At 52.4% G+C, this 27,633-nt stretch overlaps 1 protein-coding gene and 1 long non-coding RNA gene across 2 annotated transcripts in view; one reads left to right on the forward strand and one right to left on the reverse strand.

Annotated features, from left to right (window-relative positions):
* Ppp2r5c (protein phosphatase 2, regulatory subunit B', gamma) overlaps positions 1 to 18,376 on the forward strand; it is a gene marked incomplete at its 5' end in the record, with an annotated part of 130,446 nt that extends 112,070 nt beyond the window's left edge. The window contains 5 exon segments of the mRNA XM_013507826.1: positions 1,200 to 1,327; positions 4,242 to 4,343; positions 5,383 to 5,455; positions 9,739 to 9,855; positions 15,928 to 18,376. Of these exon segments, the coding sequence (XP_013363280.1) occupies positions 1,200 to 1,327; positions 4,242 to 4,343; positions 5,383 to 5,455; positions 9,739 to 9,855; positions 15,928 to 16,059 (552 nt within the window).
* A 5,250-nt stretch (positions 18,377 to 23,626) lies between these two features.
* On the reverse strand, positions 23,627 to 27,255 carry LOC106147275. Its single transcript, XR_001232087.1, has 2 exons — positions 26,292 to 27,255; positions 23,627 to 24,667 (listed from the first exon to the last, which is right to left on the reverse strand). It is a non-coding gene; the product is annotated as an uncharacterized LOC106147275 (long non-coding RNA).
* Positions 27,256 to 27,633: the final 378 nt, after the last annotated feature.

Here is a 27,633-nt window from a genome sequence, read left to right on the forward strand (position 1 = left end):
CCGCGCTGCGTGCGAGCCCGCGGGGAGCCCGCGCCCCCTGCGGCACTGCTGGGCCGCCTCGCCCTTCCCTCGAGGCCTCCGCAGCGTGCGGTGGGTGCTGGCTTCTGCTGCTTGGGACAGCGGCTGGGCATCAGGCACGTTCCCGAACTCCCAGGAGCGCACCCGAGGCCAGAGCGCTCCTGACTTTCCCAGCAAAAGAAACTGCCGATGTGAGAAAAACGGAGGCAGAATTCAAAACTCAGGCCGCCAAGCGTCTTGGGCTTCTGTTTTCTAGTTCAAGGTTAAAATGTCTCCTCCACATGCGTTTATAGGTGCCTGGATCGTGCTTTTTGAAAGTACAGAAAACACTTTGAGTGATTATCCCAGAAGCCGCTAATGCCCTCCTTCTGCCTCGAGCTGCATCCTCAGGCCCCGCATGCTCCGCCTCTCTCGGCCCCTCCGGCACCCCTGCCTCCTGATCGCTGAGTCTGTAGACCGCTGGTAGCAGAAGCACCGTCCTGCTGTGCTCTGCGTCCCGAGGGCCGGGCCGAGGGCTAGTGCAGCCGCGGGGTGGGAGGCGAGGAGCCGCTCTGCCCGCCCCTGTGGTGGCCGCGCCCGTGGGGGCGAGGCCGGCAGTGTGCATCCTGGCAGAGGACTGTGGGCCTGGGACTCTGGTCCTGCAGCTCTGTGTTGCGGCTCAGGGACGAGCGAGGGCGCCTCTCACACTTGCGTCTCTCCAGTGAGGCCTGCCCGCGGCCTGGGGTGTGGCCTCGCCCGCCCCAGCCGGCTGCTCCTGTGTCCTCCCAGAGGTTGCGGGCCTGGCTCCGCACGGAAGCCGCACGTCCCACAGCGTGCGCTGCCTCTTGCAGGACTTAGAGTTTCTAGTAAATCGCAGGCCGCCTGCCTCACTCAGGGCCCCGACTCTCACACTGAGACCTCGTGGACGGGCTGTGCCGGTGCTGGGTGGAGGGCTTGTGTCCCTACCATCCAGCCCGGTGTCGAGCGTGAATGTTTGTGGGACAGCCAAATAAATGATGATGATCTTGATTTCTCGATGTGGAAGAAGTTATCTGCTGCCTCTTAAGGTTACAGTCTAAATAGTCTGAATTCACAGAAACGACCGTTACCTTCGGGCATGGTCTAGGTACCCCGTTTGCGGGCTCACAGTGAGGCCACTGCGAAGCGGCACCTCTCATGCTCAGCAGTGTCCTGTCTTATAGGTGGCAGAGCGAGCGCTGTACTACTGGAACAACGAATACATTATGAGCTTAATCAGTGACAACGCAGCGAAGATCCTGCCCATCATGTTCCCGTCCCTGTACCGCAACTCCAAGACGCATTGGAACAAGTAAGAGAGAACGAGCTGCCCTTCCTGGTTATTTGTGGCGGTTGCATGTTTTGCTGTTAGTGTTAATCAGAATTAAAATTCAAATTTTAATATTTGAATAATTCCCGTTTCTAAATAACTCTGCTTTCTTTCGGATTTTCAAGTAGCAGTATGACTGCACCTGTGGCCCTTTGTTTTGCCTCCCCACACTGTTACCAGGCCACACAGAGGCCCACTGCTCTGCACCGCCTTCCGGGCCTCTCCTCAGGCCCTAGGGAGCCAGAGGTCACCGCAGAGCTCGTGGGGCTCGGCCTCGGCAGAGCCACAGGGGCCCCCACGGATTCTTACCCAGTCCCTGAGCCCTGCGACACGTCCTGGGAGCCCGTGGGAGGCCAAAGGGCCGCCCGGCTGTGGGCACTGCCTGGAGGACAGGAGGGCCGAGCCGCGACAAGGCACACCTGGGGAGTGGCCGTGCTCTTCTGTCCCCCTCTCCACCTAAGACGGCTGGCGAGGGCTCACCCACCCGCCCTCCAAGGCCTGGAAAGGAAAGCCTCCCTGTGGGTGCCGGGCCATGTTTCGGGGGGTTTTTGGTTTTTGGTTTTGTCTTTTTTTTTTTTCTCTCCTTTTTTTTAAATTATTTTAAAGAGTAAAAGAAAGATAATGTAGTAATAGGGAGGCTTACCGAATTACAGACAAAGTGGTAGGAAATTATCAATGGCTGTTGTTTTACATAATGTCTACAATTGGTGAGTGACCAATTGGATCTTCACTGACTGTTCTCAATGGTTGTCAGGCCGTGTTTAATACTGAACTTTTTAAATGCGTGTTTTCCATCATAACGAGAACTGAGAGCAGGACAGGCAGAGCTGTGGCGTGTAGCCCTGCTCCTGCTCCCAAACAGGCAAGAGGACTGGGAGAGACAGCGCCTCCGCCCTGCCTGCCTGAGCTGCAGGCCGCCTGCTTCCTCCCCAAGGACGCCGCGTGGCAACGGCAAGGGCTCTTCTCCTGCCTGTCGCTCGAGCAGAGCAAGCCCGGTCACAGCCAGGGGCCCAGAGAGGGCCCAGAGCGTGGGACGCCAGGAGCACAGAAACGGGGCAGGTCGGAGGTGGGCAGGCTTGGCTCGGGTGGCTGCGCACCTGGGCAGGGCAGGCTCCAGACCTTCCCCAGCCACTCGTCGCCTCTGGAGACAAAAGACGCAGCACCCACCACAGCACTGCACTGGTGGCTTAGGGTAACGTTAGTATGTAGACAAGGGGCTTTGCTTTACCGCCGCTGTCAGCTAGCCTGAAGATGAATTAAAGCTAATGTATTAAGGCTATTAAAGTGCCGGCTTCAGAGTGCAGGGCTAGCCACGGTGCTGGCCCAGTGGGAGCCGCGCTGCCCTCGTGGCTGGTGCGGTGGAGCGGCTGATAGCATCAGCTTCCAGTAGCGCTTCCTTCGCCACGGTCTGGGATTTGGGTGAACCCAGCAGGTGTGACAGTTGGGTTGTGCTTCCTCAGTGTCATGCAGTGTGTGCAGCATGATGGGGACACACCGCTGTCCCTGGCTTCCAGCCCCTGTTGTTGCTAAGAGTAAAGTCCTCTGGGTTTTCTGTGCTTATCTCTTCACTGCTGTCGCGTTGTTGTCAAACCGTGCGGGTGGGCTGGGCTCTGCCTCTCTCGCGCTCACGTGTGGCCAGGTGGCCGCCGGGTCCAGGGCCCCTAAGGCTGCAGGGCCTCTCCCTCTCTGTGTGCCACGAGCCAGGCAGCTAGTTTGGGGTTTGGTTTTTTAGGTTTTGTTTTTTTGGTTTTTTTTAAGAAATAAGTTATGTATTTACCAAATTTTATTAAATCCTGTGGCAGCACATGTCAAGCAATAGTCTAGGCACTTTTACGTATATCAGCATGTGTGGTGCTCACATCTTACAAGGCAGCTACTCTCGGTCTCCCCGTTTTATGGGAATGAAGGACTTTTTCTAAGGACATGGAGCCGGTACCTGGAGAAGCCAGAAGTCAGACCCAGACTGCTCAGGACATGTGCTGTCAGAGAGCTAGCTTTTGACTGAGCTGGTTTTTCATCATTGTATTCGTTACCTTCCAAGACTCTGCTGTGGTATTATTTGGGTTTTTGTTGGCTTAGGGCTTGTTTGTTTTGTTTTGCTTTGTTTCATTTTTCACAATCAAAAATGATTTGATTGGGAATCAAACCCAAGGCCTCACACATGCTAAGCGAGTCCTATACCATTGCGACACATCCCTAGTCACTAGAAGTAACTTTCCTGCCCTCAGTGAGTAAATGAAAGGAAACTCGCATTTATAAGGGAGACAGTGTTTCTATTAATGTCCTGTATATAATTCAGCCTTAATGGTATTTGTTCAAGCTTCAGCATTGTTTTATTCAGTTTGTAAGCAAAGTGGCGACTGACTGATACTACCCAGGACAGTGAACTCAAAGTAGCCTGACAAAAGCCTACTGAATTTTGTGGCTGACTCCAGAAAAATAGAAATGGCCTGTAATCCCAGCTCCTCAGGAAGCTGAGGCAGGAGAATATAGGTTTGAGTCGAGCCTGGGTAACACCTCATCTCAAAATAAAGTTTAATAAAAGGTTTGGGGATGCAGCTCAGTGGTAGAGCACTTACCTAGCAATGTGCAAGGGCCTAGGTTCCATCCTCAGTATCACAAACATATGTGTGCACAGGTGCATGCATGTGCACATGCGCACACACAAACACACACACACACACACACACACACTTAGCCAAGGGAACTAGTGGAATATATGGCTTTTTTTGTACCAGGAATTGAACCCAGGACCTTGTGCTCGCCAGGCAGGCGTCCTACAGGGCTTTGAGAATGAAGTAGCCGAAAGAGTTTGGAGAGGAAGGGGATTGTGGCAGAGGGGAGGGCAAGGGGCAAAGAGCCCAGGTCCGAGTCTCACTGCTGGGCTTCCTTGCAGGACAATACACGGCTTGATATACAACGCCCTGAAGCTCTTCATGGAAATGAACCAAAAACTATTTGATGACTGCACCCAACAGTTTAAAGCAGAGAAACTGAGGTAAGTTGATCTTTTTACAAGTTATTATTATTTTTAGGGGTGTTTTTCCTTTATCTTGAGTTGTCCTAAAAATCTGTTCTTCACTTTAAAGCCAAAGTGGTCCTGTCGTCCCTGGAGAGCAAATTGAAACTTAGTCATCGCAAGCTGTTTTCAAAGAGCACGTGGCTAAGTTAGCAGTCCCTCCCTGCCATTATGAGTTCAGTCCTCTTGGCAAATGTGTGAGATCAAGAGCCAAACACTCGGGACTGTGCTCTTCTTGGGGACATGTAGAGGTGACCGTGTGCCGTGACTTAGGGTGCGAACCTGCACTTCAGCGTGGGTTCCGCCTGCACAAGCTCTGTAAACGCGGCTCTGTGGGGGTCGAGTCTGCGCCTGGCCAGATGGGCAAGGTCAGGCCCTGCTCTTGTGTCCTCGAGGACTTAGAGCCCCTCTGCCGGGAGAGCCCAGGTGTCCAGGCACAGCGTCCCTGACAGAGACATCATTCATAGATACTGTGAAGCTGGAAGAAAACGGCCAAGTGGGTGGGGAACAGGGCGGGGAAGGAAGGAAGGGAAAAGGAAAAGAGAAGAGAAGGAAAAGTGGAAACAAAGGTTCTATGAGGAGTCGAAGGGAGGTGAGGGAAAGGGGAAAAAGCAAGATATAGCAGGTACAGGTGCAAATTCCCTGTGGTGAATGTGGTCATTATCTATATCTAAAATGTACCAATAAACTTAATTTTAGAAATAATTTTAAAAGCTAAAAAACAAAATTATCTGTGAAGAAGCAAATAATCAACTAGAAGCAAAATTCACTTGTGTAAAATTTTTTAACAAGACTTGCTAAATGTTTAGGATTTTTACTTTTTTAAACCCTTTTCTCTGACCCTTGGCCAGTTCTTGGTTCCTTTCTCACACTGCACCCACTGTGAGCGGCACCGTGACACATGTGCAGCTGCCGGGAGGTGACGGAGCAGGGACAGGCCCGAGCGGGTCTGGGCCCCCTGCACGCCCCCTTGCACATGACTCCTCTCTAACACCAATGACATGTTACTGTTTTTCAGAGAGAAGCTAAAAATGAAAGAACGAGAAGAAGCATGGGTTAAAATAGAAAATCTAGCCAAAGCGAATCCCCAGGTACTGAAAACAGAGTGACGTGAAATGTCAAGGGTGTTGCTTGAGTGTCTGGTAGGACAGGAGTATGGCCCCACCAGGGGACAGGGGAGATCAATTTCACTCAGACTGTATATGAGAATGTCTGTAGTAAAAGAATATTTTTCAACTTTGTAACTCTCTTCTTATACAAGTACTTTTTTTAACCCCACATTTTTAACACAGAATTGATGGGGTTTTTTGTCTGCTTTTTAAATAAGACACTAATCGGAGCTGGGGATATAGCTCAGTGGCACAAGCGCCTACTTGGCAAACGCAAGGTCCTGAGTTCAATTCCCGGTACCAAAAAAATAATAATAAGACAGTAATCTTAAAAATACTGTGGTGGAAAGGAAACGGAGATATAACCTCTCTAAAACTGTGATTTGCTTTCTTTCTCAAGTGTCTTGGGTACCATAGTAAAGCCGCGTTTCCTTTGCCTTTTAATATCAAGTTCTAAAAGAAAAGAAATGCAGTTTTAAATAGATGAAGTTGATGTCCTCTTTCCTGAAATTTGGTTTCCGTAGGCTCCACTTGTAAAGTATTAGCTGAATTCTCCGCTGGTACTAACCCTTCTTCCACCCTGGCAGGTCTGTGCAGCACGCTGCAGCTGGTCGCACCTCCAAAGCTGCCAGCGAGCTGGCCGGTCCAGTCACTGCCCGGAAGCAGCTCAGGCTGGCCCCGGGCTGCTGTGGGCTTTCGGGTTTATGAGTCTAATGACCAGAGCACTGTTACGTATGTGTCGGTGCCTGGTTACGACAGTGCCTCTTAATGACAGTCCCTGGGGTAAACCTTTAACGCACTGAGAAGTCTCAGGCTTTCCTCACCCTACCAGAGAAGAAAATAATGCACTAGACAGTTACTTCTGTGGTGAGCGGTGTACATAAATATCTAAGTTTGGGATATAGGGGTTTTTTTATCTCTGACATTTAATAAAAGTACTATATGAATATAAAATTAACAGTCTGCAGTATACATTACCTATATAACTGCATTTGGCTGGTATTCTTGTTGCTAAAACTATAATCAAGAGATGTAAACCATAGGGAAGTTGAATGACATTCTCAACTGTGTGTCTTTGATTCTCGGAAAACAAGTTGCCTGAAAGTCTGACCGTGCGGCTGAGGAAGGGCTGGCCGTCGAGCGGGCTGTGTGGCCTGTGGCCTGGCGTCCCTGCCGACGGCGGCAGCTTGCCCTCTGATCGTGCGTTGTTCTCTTCTGCTGAGTCCGCTCAGGGAACCATGTTTCTTCCCGTTGGTCGCTCCTTACACTGTGATGAGGCCGCGACTGTGTGGGCGTGGCATTGGCGTGCTGGTGGCCTCCCTCCCTGCCCTCACTCCCGTCTCTGTGTTGAACCCTCTGTGACGTCCCCCAAGTCCTGTCCGCACCCCCTGGCTCCCTGCACGGTGTCTGCAAATGGAAAATACTTCATGGGTTAGCGCCTCAGAGCTGGAAATGGGCCTGAGAACTTGCTTTTCATCTCCTGAGAGAAGCTGTCCCAAGTCTCATCACTGCTTGAGCTGCAGCCACAGTAGCCGTACGTCTGGGGGAGGCATAGGTCGGGGGAGGCAGTGTGGGCCTCAGCCGCGGGACGCAGTCGCTGGGCTTGGAGCTTGCTGCCAGCCCGCGTGTGCCCTGTTGGAGTTGGCCTGCAGGCGGCATTTCCTGGAGGTAGAGAGGTTCCCGGGCACCCGCTGCGCGCTGCTTTCTCAGCAGCCGTCCTGACGCGCGTCCTGGCTGTCACAGACCACACGTCTCCTGTGCCGGGGACACGGCGCGCGCCGCCAGGCTATTGACACTCAGGAAACGGCGGTGGCTTCAGGGTCTTGTCGTGCTTGTTTTAGCAGTGGTAGCAGCTTCATTGTGATCTTTCGGTGTCACACACAATTTAATTTTCTGAAATCCTAAGACATGGAAGGTCTCTCACCTGGACAGGTTTTTCCTAACACACCCCGAGAAGCCATATAACACCTCAGCAGCTGTTTCCCCTGACTTTGACGCGAGCCGCGTGACTGAAGAAAGCACTGCTGTGACTTCAGTTAGGTGCAGCCGTGGCCGGGGGTGGCGTGGGGATTCTGGTCCCTTCCTTGGAGCGTCTCTGCTTCGGTGAAGGCCCATATTTCTCCTAAGAGGCCCCCTCCTGCCATGCCTGTGTGTGCGTAGTTTGCTGTGAATGCTGTACGCGCCCTTGCTTGGGGCCTGCTGGCTTTTTCTTGGAGCAGCCAAAATGACTCAAAACCATCCCCAGCACCTTCTCACTGTGGGCCGCCCAGGGCAAGGTGCCGGGGGTCCTGAATTGTGGAAATTTCCAAGGAAGTAAAGAGGACAGCAAGACGCAGGTCCACTGGGGAGCCCAAGGGAACGCTGTAACACACAGGTGCGCTAGGGATGGCAGCGGTAGGCGCAGTGCGTGGGTTTAGAGGCACACAAACAAAGGTGCGGGTGTGGGACAGCCACAGTGAAGAGCCAGCGTGGCAGGGCCAGCCCAGCGCAGGGCAGGGCCATCTGTGTATAGGGCGAGGCCCAGGCAGAGGAGACAGAAACCTCCCGGGGTTGAGACTGAAGGGTGCCAGTCATGGGAAGGATGAGGTCTGTGCTAAGTTGAGGCTGTAGAGGGAACAGGGTTGGACCTTTCCCCAAAAGCGTGAAAGAGCCGGCCAGAGAAAGTGCCCCAAATAGACGTGGTTTCCTGAGGCCCTTCCAGAGGCAGCAGGCAGGATGTGCCGGGGTGGGCCAGGTCCAGAGGAGCCTCCTGGAGGAGAGGGGGGTGCTTGGGGGAGCAGCGGCACCAGCAGACCAGGGCCCGTTGGTGGTGGAAAAAGAAACAGCCCCGAAGCTGGCTGCAGCGAGGGAGTGGCCCGTTTCCAAAGATTTGGAAAGATGTGGACAGCCACGCAGGCCTGGCTTCAAGCAGGTTCCCAGGGATGAACAGGGAGGGCTCGAGCCACGGGCTGCTGAGAGCCTCAGAGACAGCAGCCGCCTGTTGTCGCAGGGACAGGCGGAGGAGAAAGGGGCCTGAGACACGCCTCAGAAGGAAGAGAGGAGGCAGGGGCATGGCGGCAGGTGTGCCCTGCCGCAGGAGGCCCAGAGGATAAAGCTAAGTGTGGTGCAACGTTAGCGAGGCAGTGGGTAGGCCAGGCCCAGTGGCTGCATGGGGGCCGGGGCCGGAAACCAGACAGAGGAGCCCAGTGACCAGGAGAAGGGGCCACAGCTAAGGTGCCGTCCGGGCTGGAGAGACTTGTGCATGGGGCGGGGGCGCTGCTGCCAAGGCCCGGGCTGGGTCCTGGCTTCCCTTCCTGCTGCCTGGGACCGCCGGCACGGTGCCTCGCCCGTCACACTTGGGGCCTCCTGGCGCCTGCACAGCACCGTTTGTCGCAGAGGAGGGAGCACTGAGCACGGCTCCAACCACAGCAGGCACTCGGGCTCCTTCCCTGCCTGTCCCAGCCACACAGGAGACCTGAAAGTACCTGACCCAGAGCCTGTGTCACCACACCTCTCCTCTCTGCTCGTAGAAGTAGAAAGCCTGTGGGCTGCGGTTCCCACCGGCCCGGCCCTCCTGGAGCCGGGGAGAGCGGAGAGCGAAGCAGGGGAAGCGGGCTCCAAACAGAGTGGTCCTGATGAGCAGCAGCCCTGCCAGCGGCGGGGGCAGGGCAGGGCAGGGCAGGGCAGGGCGGGGCCCAAGGTCTAGTCCAGGTCAGATTTGCCTTGGGGGTGAGGAGATTCTACCGACCTGGCGAAAAGGCTTAGACAAGTTAGGGAGATGCTGAGAAAGTGGGACGTGCGGGCCCGCCGCCTCCACAGAGTGGCCTTGGAGAGTGCAGGGGGAGATGGCAGAGGTCTGCAGGCGGGAGCAGGGCACAGACGTGAGACGTGAAGGCCCAGCCCGCCTGCTGCTCAGCGTGGGCTCCTGTGGAGCGGGAACGTGGGAGACTGGGCGGGCACAGGCCAGCTGTCTGTCAGACGCAGGGACTCAGGCCGGGACCGTGGGGCCCGCAGGAGGCCAGGCCCGTGCCCAGGCTGCAGGTGGGCAGTCAGGTTTCTGGTGTGTGGCTGGCCGAGGAGTCTGCAGACTGCATTGTGGACTTAGGTCAAAATTCAGGCTAGAAAAATATGGCATAAACTGCCCAAAGTGTAAGCCCACGTGGGCTTCCTGCACAGAGGGCCCGGGGGAGGGCGACGGGGAAGACACGTCCCCTGGCAGGAGGAGCGCCCCAGAGTGCAGAGCCGAGCGCTACAGACAGACAGTGACTCCACACTTTGCATTGCAGTACACAGTGTATAGTCAAGCCAGCACCGTGAGCTTGCCGGTGGCAATGGAGACAGAGGGGCCTCTGTTTGAAGATGTGCAGATGCTGAGAAAGACAGTGAGCGTCGAGGCTGCTCAGGTAACCGCACACTGCGCCGGCGGGAGCCCACGGCAGGGCCGCCTGAGCGCGTGCGCTCTGTAGGAACCTCGCGGGTGCTGGTGCCCTGTGTTTAAGCTAAGGTTAAGTTTTGGTAGTCTTTCAGGAAACAGTCTATCTACACATCTCAGTGATCAAGTTACTAGAAATGATTTTTATTGATAAGTATGTGCCCACAGATTTGTTTCTTCATTTAACGATAATAACCTCAACCTTGTCCTGTTCTTTAAATGTTAACTTGAGCCAAAGCCTAAGCCACAGCGGTAACATCTTGCTTTTCCCTGCACCCCTCCCATTTCCACACTGGTGCAGAGACATTCCCTTCAGCTCTCCAGAGCTGCTGCTAACGCACACCCCTGCCCCCCCCCCCCGCCGGACCTGGGCCTGTGGCAGGCCGGGGCTCTGCAGGCGGATCACGGGCGCGGCCCAGTCTGGAGCCATTTCCACTGTTGTAGGAGTGAACCGTTAGCCTCGTCCCAGGACAGCCTGTTCCTCCTGAGTGGGACCCGCGGAGATAGGCTCCTCCAGGCAGGCTGGAGCTGCTGCGGTTGCCCCGCTGGGTTTCTCCCAGCTTCCGGTACCTGGAGACAGACACAGTCCCAAGTGGGTGCTGGCTTTTCTCACATACAAACTCTAACCCTTTTTGACCTGGGAAAGAATTCCCGACTATAACCAGAACTAAAATTCTGCAAGGTGAAAAGTGAATTGGCTGAAACTACCCCTGACTGTGTACCTTTTACCTGTGGATTATAGGTACTGGTGTCATTAGAAGTGCAGTTACATAGAGAGGGCTTTTAAAATCTGTTGCGCTGATTTAAGGGAATCGTGTATCGCAACTCAGAAGCAAATCCGAATGCTGTCTCCTCTGCAGAGAAGCATGCCTGGGATTTGTCACCTCACGTTCATGCTAAAATACTTGGGCCACACAAAACTGAAAGGAAGTTGATGGTTTACAACCTGTTCTTCACACATTAAATATTTGAAGGTTGGGAATTTTTTTTTGTTACATTCTTCAACTTAGGTCAAAATTCAAGTTAGAAAAAGCATAAACTGTGCCCAAAAATGGAATGAAGCTGAGATATATTTCCCATTTACTTCCTGTTCTATAATAGATCAAGAACCTGATCAGGAACACAGACCAAAATAGCATTCTTGTCTTGAGTCAAAGCCCCTTGAGAGGGGGTGGGCGAGGCGTAGTGGCGCACACCTGTAATTGCAGCTACTCAGAAGGTTGAGGCAACGTAGCAAGATCATGTCTCAAAGTAAAACTATTTGTAAAGGGCTGTGGGTGAGGCTCAGTGCTGGAGCACTTGACTGGCCTTCACAAAGCGCTGGGCTCAACCCTCAGTGCCAGAGACACAGCGGGCTCCAGTGTTTGTAGCTGTCCAGTGCAGTGCGGCCCTCCCATCTGGACGCTGGGGGCCACTGCCCTTAGCAGAACAAGTGCCCTTCTGGGAAGGCACCTGCGGGGCTTCGGAAGGAACTGGCCCTGCAGTTGTCTGCCCACCTAGTTCAAAGCAGAGGTGTGAACAGGATATTTCTGGGAGAAATCCTATGGCATGTTTTTGTACTTCCTAAAATTGGGTTCTATAACCCAGTTATCTGTACTTGGTATTCTCACCTTCCCTATAGATTTCTGTGGATCATGTTCCTGAGTTGGAATGTATACCTGAGGGGGAAGACTCGGCCAAGGAGAAGTCATTTGTCCCCAAATTAACACAGTCACTGTTAGAATACCAGCTCGCACTCTCTCTGTCTCTGTCTATCTCTGTGTCTCTCTCTGTCTCTCCCTCTCTTTCCCCCTCTCTCCCTCTCTCCCTCTCTCTCTGTCTCTCTCAAAACTGGCAGACTGGCTAGGCGTGGTAGCGCATGCCTATAATCCTAGCACTCAGAAGGCTGAGGCAGGAGGATCACTATGAATTTAAGGCCAGCCTGAAGTACATAGCGAGACCCTGTCTCAAAAAAAGAAAGAGAGAGAGAGAGAGAGAGAGAGAGAGAGAGACAGGGAGAGAGAGACAGAGGGGGGGGGAGAAAAAGAAAGAAAGAGAAAGAAAGAAAGAAAAAAGAAAGAAAGAAAGAAAGAAAGAAAGAAAGAAAGAAAGAAAGAAAGAAAGAAAAAGAAAAAGAAAGAGTAAGAAAAAGGAGGGAGGAAGGAAGAGAGGCAAGCTGATTCTCAAGTTCCTGTGGAATTCCAGGAGAACTAGAGTAGCCAAAATAACTGAAAAAAGAAGAGAATTGGAGGACTGACATTATCCAGTATCAAGACTTAGAGATTTCTATGGGTTACCTGATTCATTGAATCGATTAAATTCAGCTGCATTTCAGCATCTATAGATGAGGATAATGATGAAGTGTGTATTGTTAAGTACAATATTTGAATGGTATACTCTTTAATTTGGACATGCTTGGAATCATCTTTCTGAATGTCTCAGAAACAATGTTGCTACAGCAAAAAAGATTCCAAGCTGCAGGAAAAATGTATCCACAATTCGATAGCTGACCTGACGTAAGTCATAGCTAAAAGTCAAGCTGTTCAACTTGGATATTTAGTAATTTGAGTATTTTCAGCTAACTTTATTCTCCTAGGACAGTCACACATTCCTTTAAACGGGTTTGAGGCGGGGTGGAGACAGGGTGAGAGGTGAGTGGCGGAACTGCAGGAGCGGGCACAGGCGGCCCCGTGCCGGGGAAGGTACTCGGTCCAGCGCCGCTGGAGAAATTCCATGGGTTTGCCATAAGTCAGAGCCCCTGCCCAGATTCCCTGAGAAACTCGTGTAACTTTGTATAGAACATCCAAAGAAAATGAGTAAGTTTGATACGAGTGATGTGCCATCGGAGACGCTTAAAATGTTTACAATTCTCATTTTTGACAGTTGGTCGGGAGAAAAGCAGTGTCACCCACGCAAGTGAGGAGGTTGTAGGAGACGGAAGGTGGCAGCGCAGGTACTCGCCCCTGCGTGCGCAGAGCGCGCGTAAGCTTGTGCGGACGCACGGCGCTGGCACGTCACCCTGCGCACATGAAGTATTTTCCCTTCTCACGTCACTCCGCGTGTGATGGTCGGGACAGGGGGCAGGAAATGGGGTCCCTCAAGAAATCTGGATGCGTGCTGCCCCAAATTAAGTACTTAAGTTTGAATCATGAGCAGGAACACCATCACAGAGTCACCTCTGCCTGGCCCTGTGGGTCCCCTGCCGCTACCCCCGGCAGGGAGCCTCACCTTCACACCTGCCGCTCGGCCCAGGCCACCCCGCACCTGTCCTCTGCAGAGGCGGCTCAGGCCTCGCTCGTCCCCGCCCCGCTGTGTCCCCACACTGCATGCCGGCCGGCCTCCCCTCCACCGCTGCCCCACCAGGCTGACCACCTGCATGACGCCTCATTCTCCCCCACCCCCGGTGTGTCACCTGTGTCCTCGTGTGATCTGGCAGTTACTGTCCCTCCCACACCAAGGGAAGTGTCCAGCCGTGTCCTCGGCTTTCTGCCCTTCCTCAAGCTCTGGGTCAAGTGGGTTTTCTCACTTGTCTTTGTTGGGTCGAGCTCCAAGGGTTTGATTACTGCCTTCCTCTGTGAAAGTGTTTATTCTTTGTAGTGCCTGTTTCGATGGTAATTACGTGTTTCATGTATATAAAAATCCTGGGTTTAGCCAGAGTGGTGGTGCACGCCTATAATCCCAGCACTTGGGAGGCTGAGGCAGGAGGATCGCCGTGCGTTCAAGGCCAGCCTCAGGCTACATAGTAAGTTCATGGTCAGCCTGAACTGCATAGCAAGACCCTGTCTCAAACAACAACAGAAATTTTAAAAATTTTTAAAAAGGAAATCATTGTAAAAATTTTTAAAACCTGAATTTCTTTTGTTTTATTTGAGAGATCTGCATACAGTGGTAGTAAAATTCAGGGTAGAGTTTCACCTCTGAGTTTCTGATGGGTTGAAGACCAACCTGAAGCGCTCTTATGAGTACAGTGACTGGCGACAAACAGTTAGAGAGGTCTTGTGGCCCTTCACCATCTCCTGAGGTGGCTTCCAGGGAAAGAAACCAAAGCCCTGCCTTTACATGATGAACAGAACTGAGTGTGCTTGTAATCCCAGCACTCAGGAGGCTGAGGCAGAAAGATCACTGCAAGTTCAAGGCCAGCCTGGGCTACATAGCAAGACCCTGTCTTACACACACACACACACACACACACACACACACATACACACACACACACACACACACACACACACACACTCTGAATCGTAGTGTTGAAGCACATTTCTGAAAGTGATCCTAGAATGTTATCACACAAGATTCTTTTTAAGCCTTAATGTTTTTGTTGTTTCCATAGATAACTTTGCAGTGAACCCTGCTTTAAAAAAAAAAAACAGCTCTGCAAAAATGTGGGCTTTTCATTTATGATTTATGCAAGTCCTTAAATTTTTCATTACAGCAAAGAAAAGCACATTTTTTACACCATGCCCAAGTCAAAGATCTGGAATCTCTGAGAAGTTGTTACACTTGAGTTTATGTGTTGTCAAATGATTCATTTCAAATTTTTTCCAGTAGATGTACCACAAAAGCAATTTATTTTCTTTAGGATTTGCTTGTTGGTTTTGAGTTTTTTGTTTGCTTATTTGTTTGATGATGTTTCAAAAAAAAGGCAGGGTTAAGGTCTTACTGTTTAGTTCAGGCTGGTCTTGAAATCACTTTGTAATCCAGGCTGGCCTTGAACTTGTGGCAATCCTCCTGTCTCAGCCTCCCAAGTGCTGGAATTACAGGTACGTGCCACCGTGCCTGGCCTTATTTTCTTTAATACTGTCTTCACTTTGATGGAGGCACTAACAGAATGAAAGGAACTTGGAATCAAAAAGATGGCTAAATAATGGACAATCATCTCCTGGCATGTATATTCTGTCTGGATGATTTGGATGGTTTCTTGTTTTAAAAATAGTGGCATTCATGCAGTGGCTGCCTGTAAAGCTGTCACCTGTTTGCTCGTGAAAATGGGTGCTCAGGCTCCCTTTTCACTGCAGGTGCCATTATCTAAATCCTCCTGCAAAAATGGGATTACTTAATGGAAGTACAGTGGACCCTCCAGTTAGGACCGGTCGGGCATATGAACAACTTAGGTTATGGCCGGAATTTCAGTTTTCACTTACAGCCAAAGTCTTGAGTGACAACTGGAATGCGGGCCAGTGTGCTTCCAGATGCTCTCAGATGCAGAATAACCCTTCGAGCGTTCTGGAGGGAACATTACGACAGCCTTTCCTGCATGGGGTTAATTTAGACATCCTGGGCCAGTGTCCCCTAAGGATACTGCGGCCTGCAGGAGAGAGGCTCTGAAGGCTGTGGGAGGAGCCTGAGCCTTCAGAGGACGCCCGAGTCCCAGCCCAGCCACGCTCGGGGACGTGCCGAGTTGGCAGGCAAGGGGCCACTGGAATTAAACCAGAGTTTCCTAAACTTCGCAAAGAGGATGAAACAGGGAAGAGAGTCTTATTTCTTCCCTTAAAACCTGGAATTTTGATTTACGTAGTTAAGTTCAGTTTTTCTCAGTGCTAGAAGGTCTTCTCCCCTGACTTGACCTATTTAATGCATCTTATTTTAAATAATCTTTTTAAAAATTTCAGTAGTTTTAGATCTCTTGCTGGTTAAAGTGTATGTAAATCTGGTTTAAATACATTTTTCATTGTTTTAATTTCCTGCCAAGGGAAATGTCTCCTTTCTGAAGTGCTTTTGTAATGGATGGTGGTAAGGTAGCTTTGATACCACTGTGGGAAGCAGGAAGGTGTTTGTGGGGTTTACTAAAACTGGTGAATTCTGCAAACTCCGCCCATTGGAGAAGACCAAGAGGCCAAGCCAGCAGCACTCACAGCTCTTCACACTCGTCAGTGGGGTGTGTTAGTAGACAAGCTATTCCGGTGCAAGGCCACGATGAGAAACCCACCGATGGCTGCAGCCCCTGAAGCCTTAGCGTGTGGGGTGCCCGTCCACCGCCTGAGCCTCCGACTTCTAGCTCAGAATGAGCTCGGTGCTCAGATAGTTTAGTCGGTAGCCAACACCATTGCATTTGTAATTCCAGGCACAGAAAGATCCGAAGAAGGACCGTCCTCTTGCGCGCCGCAAGTCCGAGCTGCCTCAGGACCCCCACACCAAGAAAGCCTTGGAAGCTCACTGCAGAGCCGACGAGCTGGCCTCGCAGGATGGGCGCTAGCCTCGGAGCGCGGGGCCGGGCCTGCCAGCGCTCTCCTGGTTCTGTAGAAAGTCCATACTGTGTGTGCCATACCATCCGTTACACTCAGAGTCCAGCCTTCCTCCAGCCCGTTCTGTAGGCAATAACGTGTGTCCGTCTCAGCTCAGATTAGGAGTTCAAACAATGGTGGCTTCTCACCGTGCCCTCCCCTCCTCAGCACAGCCCGAGTAAGACAGCGTCGCAGAGTCAGAGCTCTGGAAAGCACCCGTCATCACCTTCATGTTCTACCCAAACGGAAGTTGTGATCCTTTAAAATAGGTGATTCTAGGATAATATCAATGTTTTTCAAATCAGAGGAACAGTTTTAAAAAGTATTGCCTATTTTTTAAGACTTTACAACCTTTGAAATTGTTTCCACATGATTGTTACGCCTGCTTTTTAATCTCACAGAGATGGGTCTTTGCTTTCACACTGTCACAGCCTTCTGGGGAAGTGACGTGACAATCAGCAACCGCTGTACCCTCGAGGAGTCCTTTACTGTGATTGGTGGTGTGTGTGCCATGTCCTGCTTCTCTTGCGTCTACCGAAAGCCATATTTCCAGGTCTGCGGTACAGCACCAGGATTCCAAGAGTAAGCTCCGAGAAGGGAGTTATTTTAAAAAGCTTTCTCTGTCTACCTTGACTGGAATTGGAGTTGTAAAATTATGTTTCATATTTTTATTCGAGAATCAACTTTCACCTACTTACGCTGTTGCCCTGCAACAAGACTCCTAAATTAAGAGAATTAGAGTCTGAGAATTCCACACCTTGTAGGGTTAGGGCAAGAGCACTGTGCGCTAAGCCGGTTCTTGGCCTAACGCAGACCGCAGATGCTGGGGCGTAAGGTAGCAGAGACAGCCGTGCAGGCCCTGGGCCGGGCGCTGGGCGCCGACCGAGGAAGCTGGGGGGTGCGGCGCGGGATTCTGGGGGCGAGCGCACAGTGCCCACCTCGTAAGGAGAGCAGTGTCTGAGTTTCATCGGTCTTCAAATGCTGCTATATATCTCACAGACTTCTTGCATGGATTAAGCTTTCGTTTTAGGTGGAGTAGCACGAGGGGAAAACCCTTTACACTTAGTGCTTTGTCTACTCTTTGTTTCTCTCAGGGTGGCCAGTATTTTGACTTATTTATCCTGCTCGAAAGCTACTTGAGATGTGTACTGCTCTTCTAAACAGTGACTAGTTTCTTTCGTCTCTGGCATATATATAACTTAGTGTTAAATGTCTTGATGCATAAGAGATAAAGCGTGGCTTCCTCTAGAGTCTGTTTTTATTCGTGGTCTCGGTATCCATGAAAAGATTGTGAAAATCAGACATTGCTCCTTGTGCAGCCGCAGCGCCTGCCGCCGGGGCTCCCGCACGTGCACTGGCGACGACAACGCGCTTGTTTCCTCGTGCCTTGGAGGAAACTCACCCGGGGGAGGGGATGCCCGTGGCGAGAGCAAGAGCAGGCACTCAGTGAAAGCATTGCCCAGCGGAAGTGGACCGGTCAGTCCACTGGTGAGAAGGACACTTCCTGAGAAACTTGACAAGTAGCTCTCCGTTTTACCATTATGAAATCTATGATTTAAAAAATGTCTAGATGCCTTCTCCTTTTGAGGGAAAAAGGGTGCTTTTTATTGTACAAAGCAGCGTCTTCTGTATTTTGATATACCATTGTTTGAACTTCCGTCTTAGCTGGTAGGGTCTCCGATACCCCTGACCCGGCTGTCCGGTGTGTCGGGGAGGGGGCTTTCTGGGAAGACCCCTTCCGCCCTCGGAAGAGCGAGCTGGCCGTGTCTGGGCAACTGTGTAACGCTCCACCTGTGAGAACATCTTTCGGTCTAGGTTTTATTTCCGCTCTTTATTGAAGACAAACATTCACCAATAAGGGAAAAGGAGAAACAGTTTTGAAAGAAACTAATTTTCTTTGACAAGAGTATTACTTACTATTTTGGCCTATTAGAGTTTCCTTAGGACTCGGATTCCTGTGCTGGTTGTTCGACTTCCGTATTATCATAGAGAGACACTGTTTACTCTGTACCAAGCTGATCCCAACAGCACTGCATTGAAATAAACCGGTGACTGTTTTTCTTCGTAAAGTCCTGCGTGGCATCTTCACTCTTTCCAAATGCATCTGTACACCAGAAATGTCACAGTTCCCAGTGTCTTTTTAGTGTGGCTTTAGTATGGCTTCCTTTTAATATTGTACATACATTGTATCTTTGTTTTATGGTAATAAGTAATAAAAATGTAGACTTCATATTTTGTACAAAATGTCCTATGTACAGAATAAAAAAGTTCATAGAAACAGCAAAAATAGGGAAGTGGCACAATTATTTTTCTTTAGAAAATATCTGTAACTTTATGCTTTAGTGAAATGTTAAGTACCAACATATTTTTTAACATTTTGTAATTCAGAACTTTTTGTTTTGACATTGTTTATGAAGAGAAGCTTCATACACTTGCCATTTAATATGCTCTTTTATCTAATTTTTTAAAACCTCTTTTAAAAAGTGTATTATATGGACTAAATAAAGAACATGTGAATTTTACTGCTCCTCATGAAACTAAATTCAGCCCTGACGTGGGGCCAGCTGGCTGTGCTGGCCTCGGCCGGAGGGCGGGAAGCAGGCAGCCCGTGCAGCCCGCCGCGCAGTGCCGGCTTTTATTTCTTTAACGGGAAGAGCTAGAGCAACTTTTTATAGGCACCTCTTGTTTTTTTGAGGAAGCAAATGTGATTCAAGATACAATTTATAGAAATTGAATTAATGTGAGTTCTAATTATGATTTTTTTTTTTTTAAGAAATTCATAAAGACAGATTTTAAAGCCATGGAGGGGCTGGGGATTTAGCTCAGCGGCACAGCGCCTGCCTGGCAAGCGCGAGGTCATGAGTTCAATTCCCAGTTCCAGAAAACAAAAACCAAATAAATAAATAAATAAAGCCTTGGAAATAGAGCAGAATTACTGAGAATGTGAATTTAGGGTCCTGGCCAACCTTCCTCCTTAACTGAGAGCTCATTATCCTCATGGGCCGGTCTACTGAAGCCCATGAATCAGGCCTGGGATCAAGGGACACTTCCGAACGTCACCACGGGATGCCTCACTCCCTCCTTCAGTTGTGCCTGACGCACAGGCAGGGGCGCGGCTGGGGCTCCCTGTCGCCTGGCCCTCGCTCCGCTGCTCCGGGGGGGTTGCTGGGTGCAGGCTGACCCGGCAGTGAGGCCGGGGCGTCCCTGGCTCTGTGTGGGGCGCCTTGGTGACCGGGTGAGGACACTGGAGAGCCATGGCTGCCCGGCTGCCGGGAGCAGGCTGCTGGCCAGAGGCGGCCGGGTGTGAGGCAGCGACTTGGATCCCCTCCACAGATGGGCGTGCTGCCCCGGGCGTGCTGTGTCCTCTCCGGCGATGGGGACCCTGGCGGGCAGTAACCTCCCACGGCGTGGAGCCCTGGGGCGGGTGGGCAGAGCACAGCTTCCCACTCCGGGCAGCCAGAGTCTGGAACAAACTCCTGGCTTTGCCTCATGCTCCCTGGAGAACTGCTGTCACCGAGGGTCAGCCACGATGCTGACGCAGCCCCACCCGGCCTCTGCAGTCTTTGTGGCCGCGCCACCAGCCTCGGCAGTGTGCTTCCTTCCCCGGGTCACCTGGGCAGCTGCCGCTGCTCATTCGCAGGCGAGGAGTCTGAGGCACCGGCCAAGGGCTGGACCTGGGCAGCAGGACCCAGACGCAAGCCCCCCGCCACCCAGGAGACGGAAAGCACAGGCGAGGCCAGGCGAGCAGGCAGCCGAGGGGAGAGACGCGCAGGGGCTCGCTGCGCCGCACCTTGGGGAGTCCTGAGTCACGAGTGGCCGCAGATGCAGGCCTGTGGGCGCCACACGTGACCTCTAGAGCCCGGAGAGCCACAGCGTCACCCAGCCCGGCAGCACTCCCTTGTGCTCCAAAGCTGTTGTTTGAAAGAAATGTAATTTTATATTTTAACTTTTTAAAACAACGCTCATGCCAGGCCAGACATGTGCCCCACAACAGTAATCCCAGCATTCAAGAGGCTGAGGCAGGAGGATCGCTGCAAGTTCGAGGCCAGCCTGGGCTACAAAGTGAGTTCAAGGCCAGCCTGAACTGCATAGCAAGACCATCTCAAAAAGACAGACCACAAAACAAAAGAAAAAAAAGCACTCACACCGAACTTCAACAGTTTGGAAACCTCTGTTTCCAAACCTCAGCATCAGCCTTTGTTCTCTTAAGTTCATGTTACTGATAATAAACCTAAAAAAACTATCAGAAATTTGGCTTGCTTACTATATATGGTTTTACAGAAGATTTGCCAGAAAAAAATGTCTGGAGTCCACTAAATTTAACTTCATGTGGTCGGTTTGGCTCGGCTTGGTTTTAGGGAAGTGGACAATGCTGGAGGTGGGGAGAGGGGCCCAGACCGGCTCAGAGCCCAATGTCCCCCCTCTGCCTGTGCCCTTGGGCTGCTGTCGCTCTGCTTTGGTAAAAAGACCCCACAGAACTTTGTGCGAAGAGGCAGGTCCAGGGTCAGGCCGCCCTGCTTTGCTCTTGGGGAAACTACACATACGGTGAAGCACAAGCCGAGCTGAGCACAGGCGTGCGTGTCCCTGGAGGAGGAAGTCTAGCCCAGTACTGGTCAACCCAGGAGCCCTCTGACCCAGCCTCTCAATTCCTGCAAGCAGCCAGCAGCAGATACTTGGGGTGGACGCTGGCGCAGAGTGATGGAGGAAGGACCGGAAGGCTGGGGGCTAAGTGGGGTCTGGGGAAGCCCTCTGACCCCTGCACTCCCTAAGGGCAGAGCTCGGGGGGGCGAGCAGGGGCCCTTCGCGTCCTGCCTCACTCTTAGATCGCCTCAGCAGAGTTCATGTCCGTCCAGAACACACCGGGTTGAAGACTGCCTCGCATTAGTTGCAGGTTTAAGGGCGCCCGGCTGCCCACGTGTGCACCCCGCTCGGTCCCGCGCTGAGCGGCTGGGCTTGCGCTGAGCTGTGTAGTTGTGTGTGCAAGTGTCACTGCCGAGTTACCTCAGGCCCTTTTCTTCCGGGTCATCAAAATCCAGATGACTCCGTGGTGCTTTTCACTGCAAGGAAATCTAGAGGTTGCACGTTGGGTTTCAAAAAGACCAGGATGAGGGCGGGCTTCCGTGGTCGAGCACCAGAGCGCTCGCGCAGCATGTACGCGGCCCTGGGCTCCAGCCCCCATGCTGCCCATGTAAAAGTATACGAGGCCGCCCTGTAAAAGGAAATAGTCGCTGAGGCCCCGAGGCAGCTTGGTGTCACACCAGCACTCGGGGCAGACAGGAGCAGCTACTCCGGGGCGTGCAGAGGAGACGGGGGCTGTAGAAAGGTTCCGGCAGTCTCCAGCCTCCCTCGGGGCGGGGCTCGGACCTGCCAAGGTGAGGGAAGCTGTTGCCACTCGTGGTTGCAGCTTATGACACAGAACGGACACATTAAAGTCAAAGGGAGGCTGGGGATTTAGCTCAGCGGCAAAGCGCCTGCCTGGCAAGCGCAAGGTCGTGAGTTCGGTTCCCGGTACCAGAGAAAAACCAAAAAACCAAAAAAAAAAAAAAAAGTCAAAGGGAAAAGGTGCCCAGGGCAGAACGCACAGGGCACAGGCCGGGCTTTCGTCTTGAGTTTAAAGCGAAAGCAATAGCAGACTTCTCTGTGGGCACCCGGCAGGTCCAGAGGGCCCGGGGCCTCCCACCACCTGTGCGCCCCTTCCCACAGGACACATTTTCTCTAAGCTTCCGTGAGTGCCGCCACCCTCCCTGCACTGCCCTCTGTGGGAGGCTGTGGCCTGCGGTCTGGAGTCCCTGGGAAGTAGCTGACATTTCTGTCCCTAAAGGAGGAAGGAAAGCCTTCTTCCGCGACAGGCCCCCCGTGGGAGAGCAGCCCTCTGAGCTGTGAAGACATCAAACAGGCAGTTAGCACAGTGCTCAGCAGCGCTGTGACAGTGCCGTCCCACCCGCTCAGGGTAGGCGTCCCTACAGCTCTCAGCATGGCGCTCAGCCTCCAAAGGCGGCTCCAGGCAGAGGGCTGCTGGGAGCCAGAGAGACCAGAGTCGCAATTCCAGCTCCATCCTCACCTCAGCAGAAGAGGGATGAGGAGTCCTGCCTTGTAGGTGCTGGAGGATTAAAGAGAGGATCACGCAAAGCAGAGAGAGGAGCTCGGCAGACAGCACCCGTTATTCTAACTCTCCTTGCCCGGCTTCACATGGAGAAGCAGGCTCCGAGGAACCAGGGGGGGACAAGAAAGATGCAGCCGCAGAGGGGAGGACAGGAACAGAGCATTTCCATTTGTCATCAGGGGGCTTTGAGACGTGTCTGGCCACTTGGAAGGGCAGTTGGGTAATCTTCCAAGTGTGAAGTATTGAAAGTCTTTCAGATGTCAGTTTTTGCCTCCATAATCCTGCTTCTAAGAATTTAGCCAGCAGCAGCATTTGCACGGGGGAATGACAGCCGGAAGCCCGAGACTGCTCACAGTAGCACCATTCTCCATACTGAAAGAAGGTGGGAACCACAGAGGAACTAAACAGAGTGTATCCCAAGACCTGCTGAACCCCCGAGCTAGGTGAGAGATGACCAGCGCCCCAGCGCAGCTTCCAGCAGCTCGCAGCCGTGTCCATTAAAATACTGAAGAACTTACTGCTTGTTTAGACAACGTGACGTGGCGGCTAGGCCGTGTCTCCCGCAGTCCACGCGCTGAAAGCTGTGATGAGCATTTGTGAGGCGCCACTGTGGTCCCGCCTGGGTCCTGAGGGTGCTGTCCCTGCGAGTGAACCAAGCCATCTGTGGGCCTCTGCACTGCCACACGAGTGGCTTATTGTAAAGCTGATCTCTCCTGCAGGCCATATCGCTCTGTCTCACCGCAAGGTGCCCTCTGCCGCCCCAGGACTCCGTGACCCAGCAGGAAGGCCTTTACAGGAGGCCAACCAGATGCCAGCACCCTGCTCTCAGACTTCCTGGCCTCCAGAACTGGGTGCTAGATAAACCTCTACTTTGGTGGGGAGAGGTTCATTGGAATTTAACCCAGGAAGTGTTCAGCTACATCACCAGCTCTTTTTATTTTACTTTTTGAGAGAAGGTCTTGCTGAGTTGCCAAGGCTGGCCCCAAACTTGTAATCCTCCTGCCTCAGCCTTCCAAGTAGCTCAGATGACAGGCCGATGCCAACACACCTGACTAAACTTCTGTTCTTTATACCTTACCCAATCTGTGGCATTCGGTTATAACCACAGAAAATGGACTGTGACACCAGTGATAGGCCCCTAATCTCTGGGCATTTACTAAGGAATCTTTCTTGTCTTTGAGATATGTACCTGTCTCCTACAACTCAGGGGTGTGTTTCTCAAAGACCTGAAGGCCATTCCTTTGAAATGTCTTCCCCTAGAAATCTCTGGGAGGACAGAGTCCTCGCTTTCGTCATGCAGCTGGCAGGCACAGCTGGCCTCATCACTTTGAGACCGACCAACTCTGCCACTGTCACTTGGAAACCCCACATCGCCTCCCACTGAAGTGCTCGGTCAACAGTCTGATTCTGTGGATCAGAGCAGAGTTTGTCAGGAATTACTTAATAAAAGGTTTCCACCACTTTAATGCCCAGCTGTTTATCTTTGACACTCCACAGAGTGCAACACTGTGTGACCCTTGAGAAGGAAAAGGCTATGTAAAAAGCAGAGTGAGAAGTCGTCCTGGATGGCAGGATCTTCTTACCCAGATGCAGACACAAGACTGGGCCAAATACCACACGTCTGTGTGTGCTCTCTGCACAAGCAGAACATCCCCGGGGAAGGGCAGCTTCTGCCGCACTGGAGCGCTGGTTGAAGGGGGTCAGCATCTGGTCGAAAGGCTCAGTAGGTGCTGCTCGGAGCACAGAGCGAAGGTTTCTCTCGGTTTGCTAGCATGGCCCGGTGACTTCCACTGGCCAGGGGCACAGTTCCAAAAGATGTTTCTTCTTGTAACAGACGTGGACCGCTGGTGGTCACAGCCAACTTGACTTACAGGCGTGGACTCTTCCTGTAGCTGGTGCCATCATCCACACAAAATTTCCCCCCTGTGGTGTGGCCTGTGATGGGGCTGAGAGGTGCCAAATACTTGGACTTTAGGAGCTCCTGACATTGAAGGCTGGGAGAAAAATCAAACATAGCAGCTCCAGTGGGCAACAGGCCAGCTGAAGCCTGCATTACAGACGTAAGAAGGAACGCTTCTAAATGATCAGCGTGTCTAGGTGCAGGGCTGAGTAGTGTCTGACCCAGAGGTGGACACAGTAAGAAGAAACAGATGCCTTTTATCCCATTTTCATCACCCATTGCGTTTCTGTAGGCCCAAGAGAAGAGTCAATGTTAGCAGCAAAAGCGGCGGTCTGGTCCCTAGGCGGTAACCCAGGCAACTGTTCCCATAACCCACACGATAGAGGTGCTATCTAACAAGGCTAGCAGTAAACTCGCGATGTAGTGCCTGGCTGTGACTGCCAGGTGAGTGATCTTCAAGCTGAGAGCGAGTGAAGCTAGGGGCTTGCTTCGGTCTTCCTTGGTAGCTTTTCAGTTCACGTGAACATTCTGCTTCTGTGTTCTATCAGTATCTCATGTTGAGTCTGCTGGACATGACCTGTACACAGGGAAATGCAGGCCATGTGTCCCAGGGTTTATTTTTCCATCCCACCACTGCCCTCCATGGAGGTCCCTGTCTCAACAGTGCCTGGAACATGATGGTGTATTAGCTGTTACTATGGACATTTCTCATCTGCTGGGAAAATGCATTATGGATTTACTCATACATGAGAATTCACTGAGCTGCAAGCTTCAGATTAGCCTGTTTTATGGCTTCACCTATTAGAAGTTTTTTCAAATGGAGAATGCACTGAAACTATATGCGCTCACAGTGCAAGCTCACATGTGGCCAGTTGTGACCACTGTAACAGTAGGAAGGCCTGACAGCTTTCTCTGGCTTACCATGTTGCTCAAAATTTTAAAAGAACAACCAATTTAAAGAGTTTTTTTGTTTTGTCTGAGACAGGGTTTCACTATACACTTCAGGCTGGCCTTGAACTCACTTTGTAGCAGAGGCTGGTCTCAAACTCACAGCAATCCTCCTGCCTCAGCCTCCTGAGTACTGGGATTACAGGTGTGAGCCACCACGGCCAGCTAAAAAGTATTTTTCTTCTAATCCTGTAGTTCCCCCAACACTGATACCAGCCAGCCTCATTGCAGAGGCAGAACCAGTTTGTGTATTTTTCTGGAGATTATTTAAGCAAATGCCTGTTTTTATTTCCAGGGCTGTTCCCTGACTCTGGTATCCCCTAAAATCCAAAGACAGCATCACTTAGCGTTATTACTACTGTCCACATATTACAGAGGCAACACCTGAGACCCTCGAGCGGGCTGCCCTGCCCAAGGTCACACAGCCAGGCAAAGGCCTGAATCTGTAAACTGGCAATCTTAAAGCTGGGTGAGGTGCCATACAGCTGTAACCCCAGCTATTCAAGAGGCTTGAATTCCAAGTTCAAGGCCAGCCTGGGCAACTTAGATCCAGCTCAGTAAGTCATAAATACTATCCTGACATGGGCAGGTTCCAGGCCTCATTCTCCCTGGCCATCTTTCTCTCCAGTGACTATATGGAGTTCCTCCCTTCTCCCACTTGCTCGTGTCTCCCCGCTATGCTCATCTTTCTTACTGAGCTGGATCTAAGCTGCCCAGGCTGGCCTTGAACTTGAGATTCAAGCCTCTTGAATAGCTGGGGTTACAGCTGTATGGCACCTCACCCAGCCTTAAGATTGTCAGCTCACAGATTCAGGCCTTTGCCTGTCCGACCTTGGGCAGGGCAGCCCGCTCGAGGGCCTCAGGTGTTGCCTCTGTAATACGCGGACAGTTTAACCACGTGCACATTCTCACCTACGTGAAGTGTTACTAAATTTAAATCAGAGATACAAAGACCTTAAAGGTGACTGCCGTTCCCACCCTTCACCAAAAGGCAAAGTGGGCCCAGAAAAGCCCAAACACCTTCAGTATTTTACTCCACTCTTTTTCTTGCACCGGACAGGACCGTGCCAGCCTGAGAGATCTTCCAAAAACACGCATCTTCTCAGTCCACAACCCCACGTGGCAACCCATCCCGGCACAGGCCTTGTGTCCTCTTCTGCCGTCCTCCCGAGGGGTGGGAGGAATGGGGGGCGGCTCTTCTCCGTCACAGGCTCCACCTCACCCGTGAGCCCTCCAGCACTACTTGCGCTAACCTGGCTCCTGGCTGCTCATCTTAAGAGTCTCAAACCAGGATCCTGCAGTAGTGCTTGTGGCTTCTGCCTCATCGCCAGCCTGCCTCCCCCGCTAGGCCGTGAGCTCTGCGGAAACAGTGCCTCGACTATCTTTTCACCATCTTCATCGGAGTCCGACGCTGTGCTCACCGTCAGCGTCTGCTAAGTAGTAAGGAGAAACACGCTCAGAGACGCACGATCTCCGTCGGAGGAATCGGAGCAAGTGCGTAGACAGGCACAGCGGCACACACCCGCAACCCTAGCTACGCAGGAGCCTGAGGCAGGAGGATCCCGAGGTCAAGGCAGCCTGGGGAACTGACCAAGGCTCGGTCTCAAAAAAGGTGTGTTAATAGGCTGGGGCTGTAGCTCAGTCGTACAGCACGTGCCTAGCATGTGGGAGGCCCTACGTTCAACCCACAGCAGGAAGAAAAAAAGGAAAACAACAAGGTTCTGCGCAGGAAGCCGCTAGTATTCTTGTAGGAAAAGATCGAGACGTGTAGAGAATATGAATTTAGCGTATCTGTTTCCGCGGTGCAAGCACCTGGCCGGGCCGGGCCGCCCAAGCGCGGCCATGCGGGTCCTCAGCGCAGGGCCCGGGATGGACACGCGCACACCCCGCCCACAGCCCGAGCACGGGAGCCCACGCGGCCCCCACGCTGCGCGCAACCGGGGGGCGCTCCCGCCCGGCTTCCGTACGCCTCGTCCCGTTGGGACGCCCGAAGCCAGGCCGGGCTACCAGGAGCCGCGGCTTGAAGAAGAGGACTCAGATGCAGAAGAAGGCAACGACGGGAAATAACCGGGACTCAGGTTAGGAAATTTGTCCGACTCCCCAGAAAACTGGGAGCCAAACACAACACCCCAGATACCAAGGGGCCCAAACCCTGCGCGGGCTCAGAAAGATGACGTAAGGGGCGCGCCCAGCCAATTTCGGAGCGCTCCACCCCCGCCCGGTGCATTGTGGAGCTCAGAGGCACCGACTCTCACTCGAGTATCGCGAGAGAGTGGGACGCACGGGAATCTCGGGGCGAAGGCGCGTTCCCCTCTCAGAGTCTGCGTCCTCCTGGCGGGAGTGCACCAATCGCGACGCCTCTTCTTGCCAGCCGTGGGGATTGGTTCGAGGGGGCACGTGGCCCGGCTGCGGGTCATGTGACAGCGCAGACCCGGGTCCGTGCTGAAGCCGGTGGTTCGGGGAGAAACCCGACTTTGGAGGAGTCGCGGTGCTCCAGAGGGAGGCCGGGGCGGCTCGGGCGCTGCCGAGGAATGCGCCGCGCGGCGTCCCACCCCGTCGGGGTAGAAACGCTGACTCGGGGTGGGGTCCCCCTGC

The sequence above is a fragment of the Chinchilla lanigera genome, unplaced genomic scaffold, assembly GCF_000276665.1.
Source record: "Chinchilla lanigera isolate Chin_1 unplaced genomic scaffold, ChiLan1.0 scaffold00137, whole genome shotgun sequence".
NCBI lineage: Eukaryota > Metazoa > Chordata > Mammalia > Rodentia > Chinchillidae > Chinchilla > Chinchilla lanigera.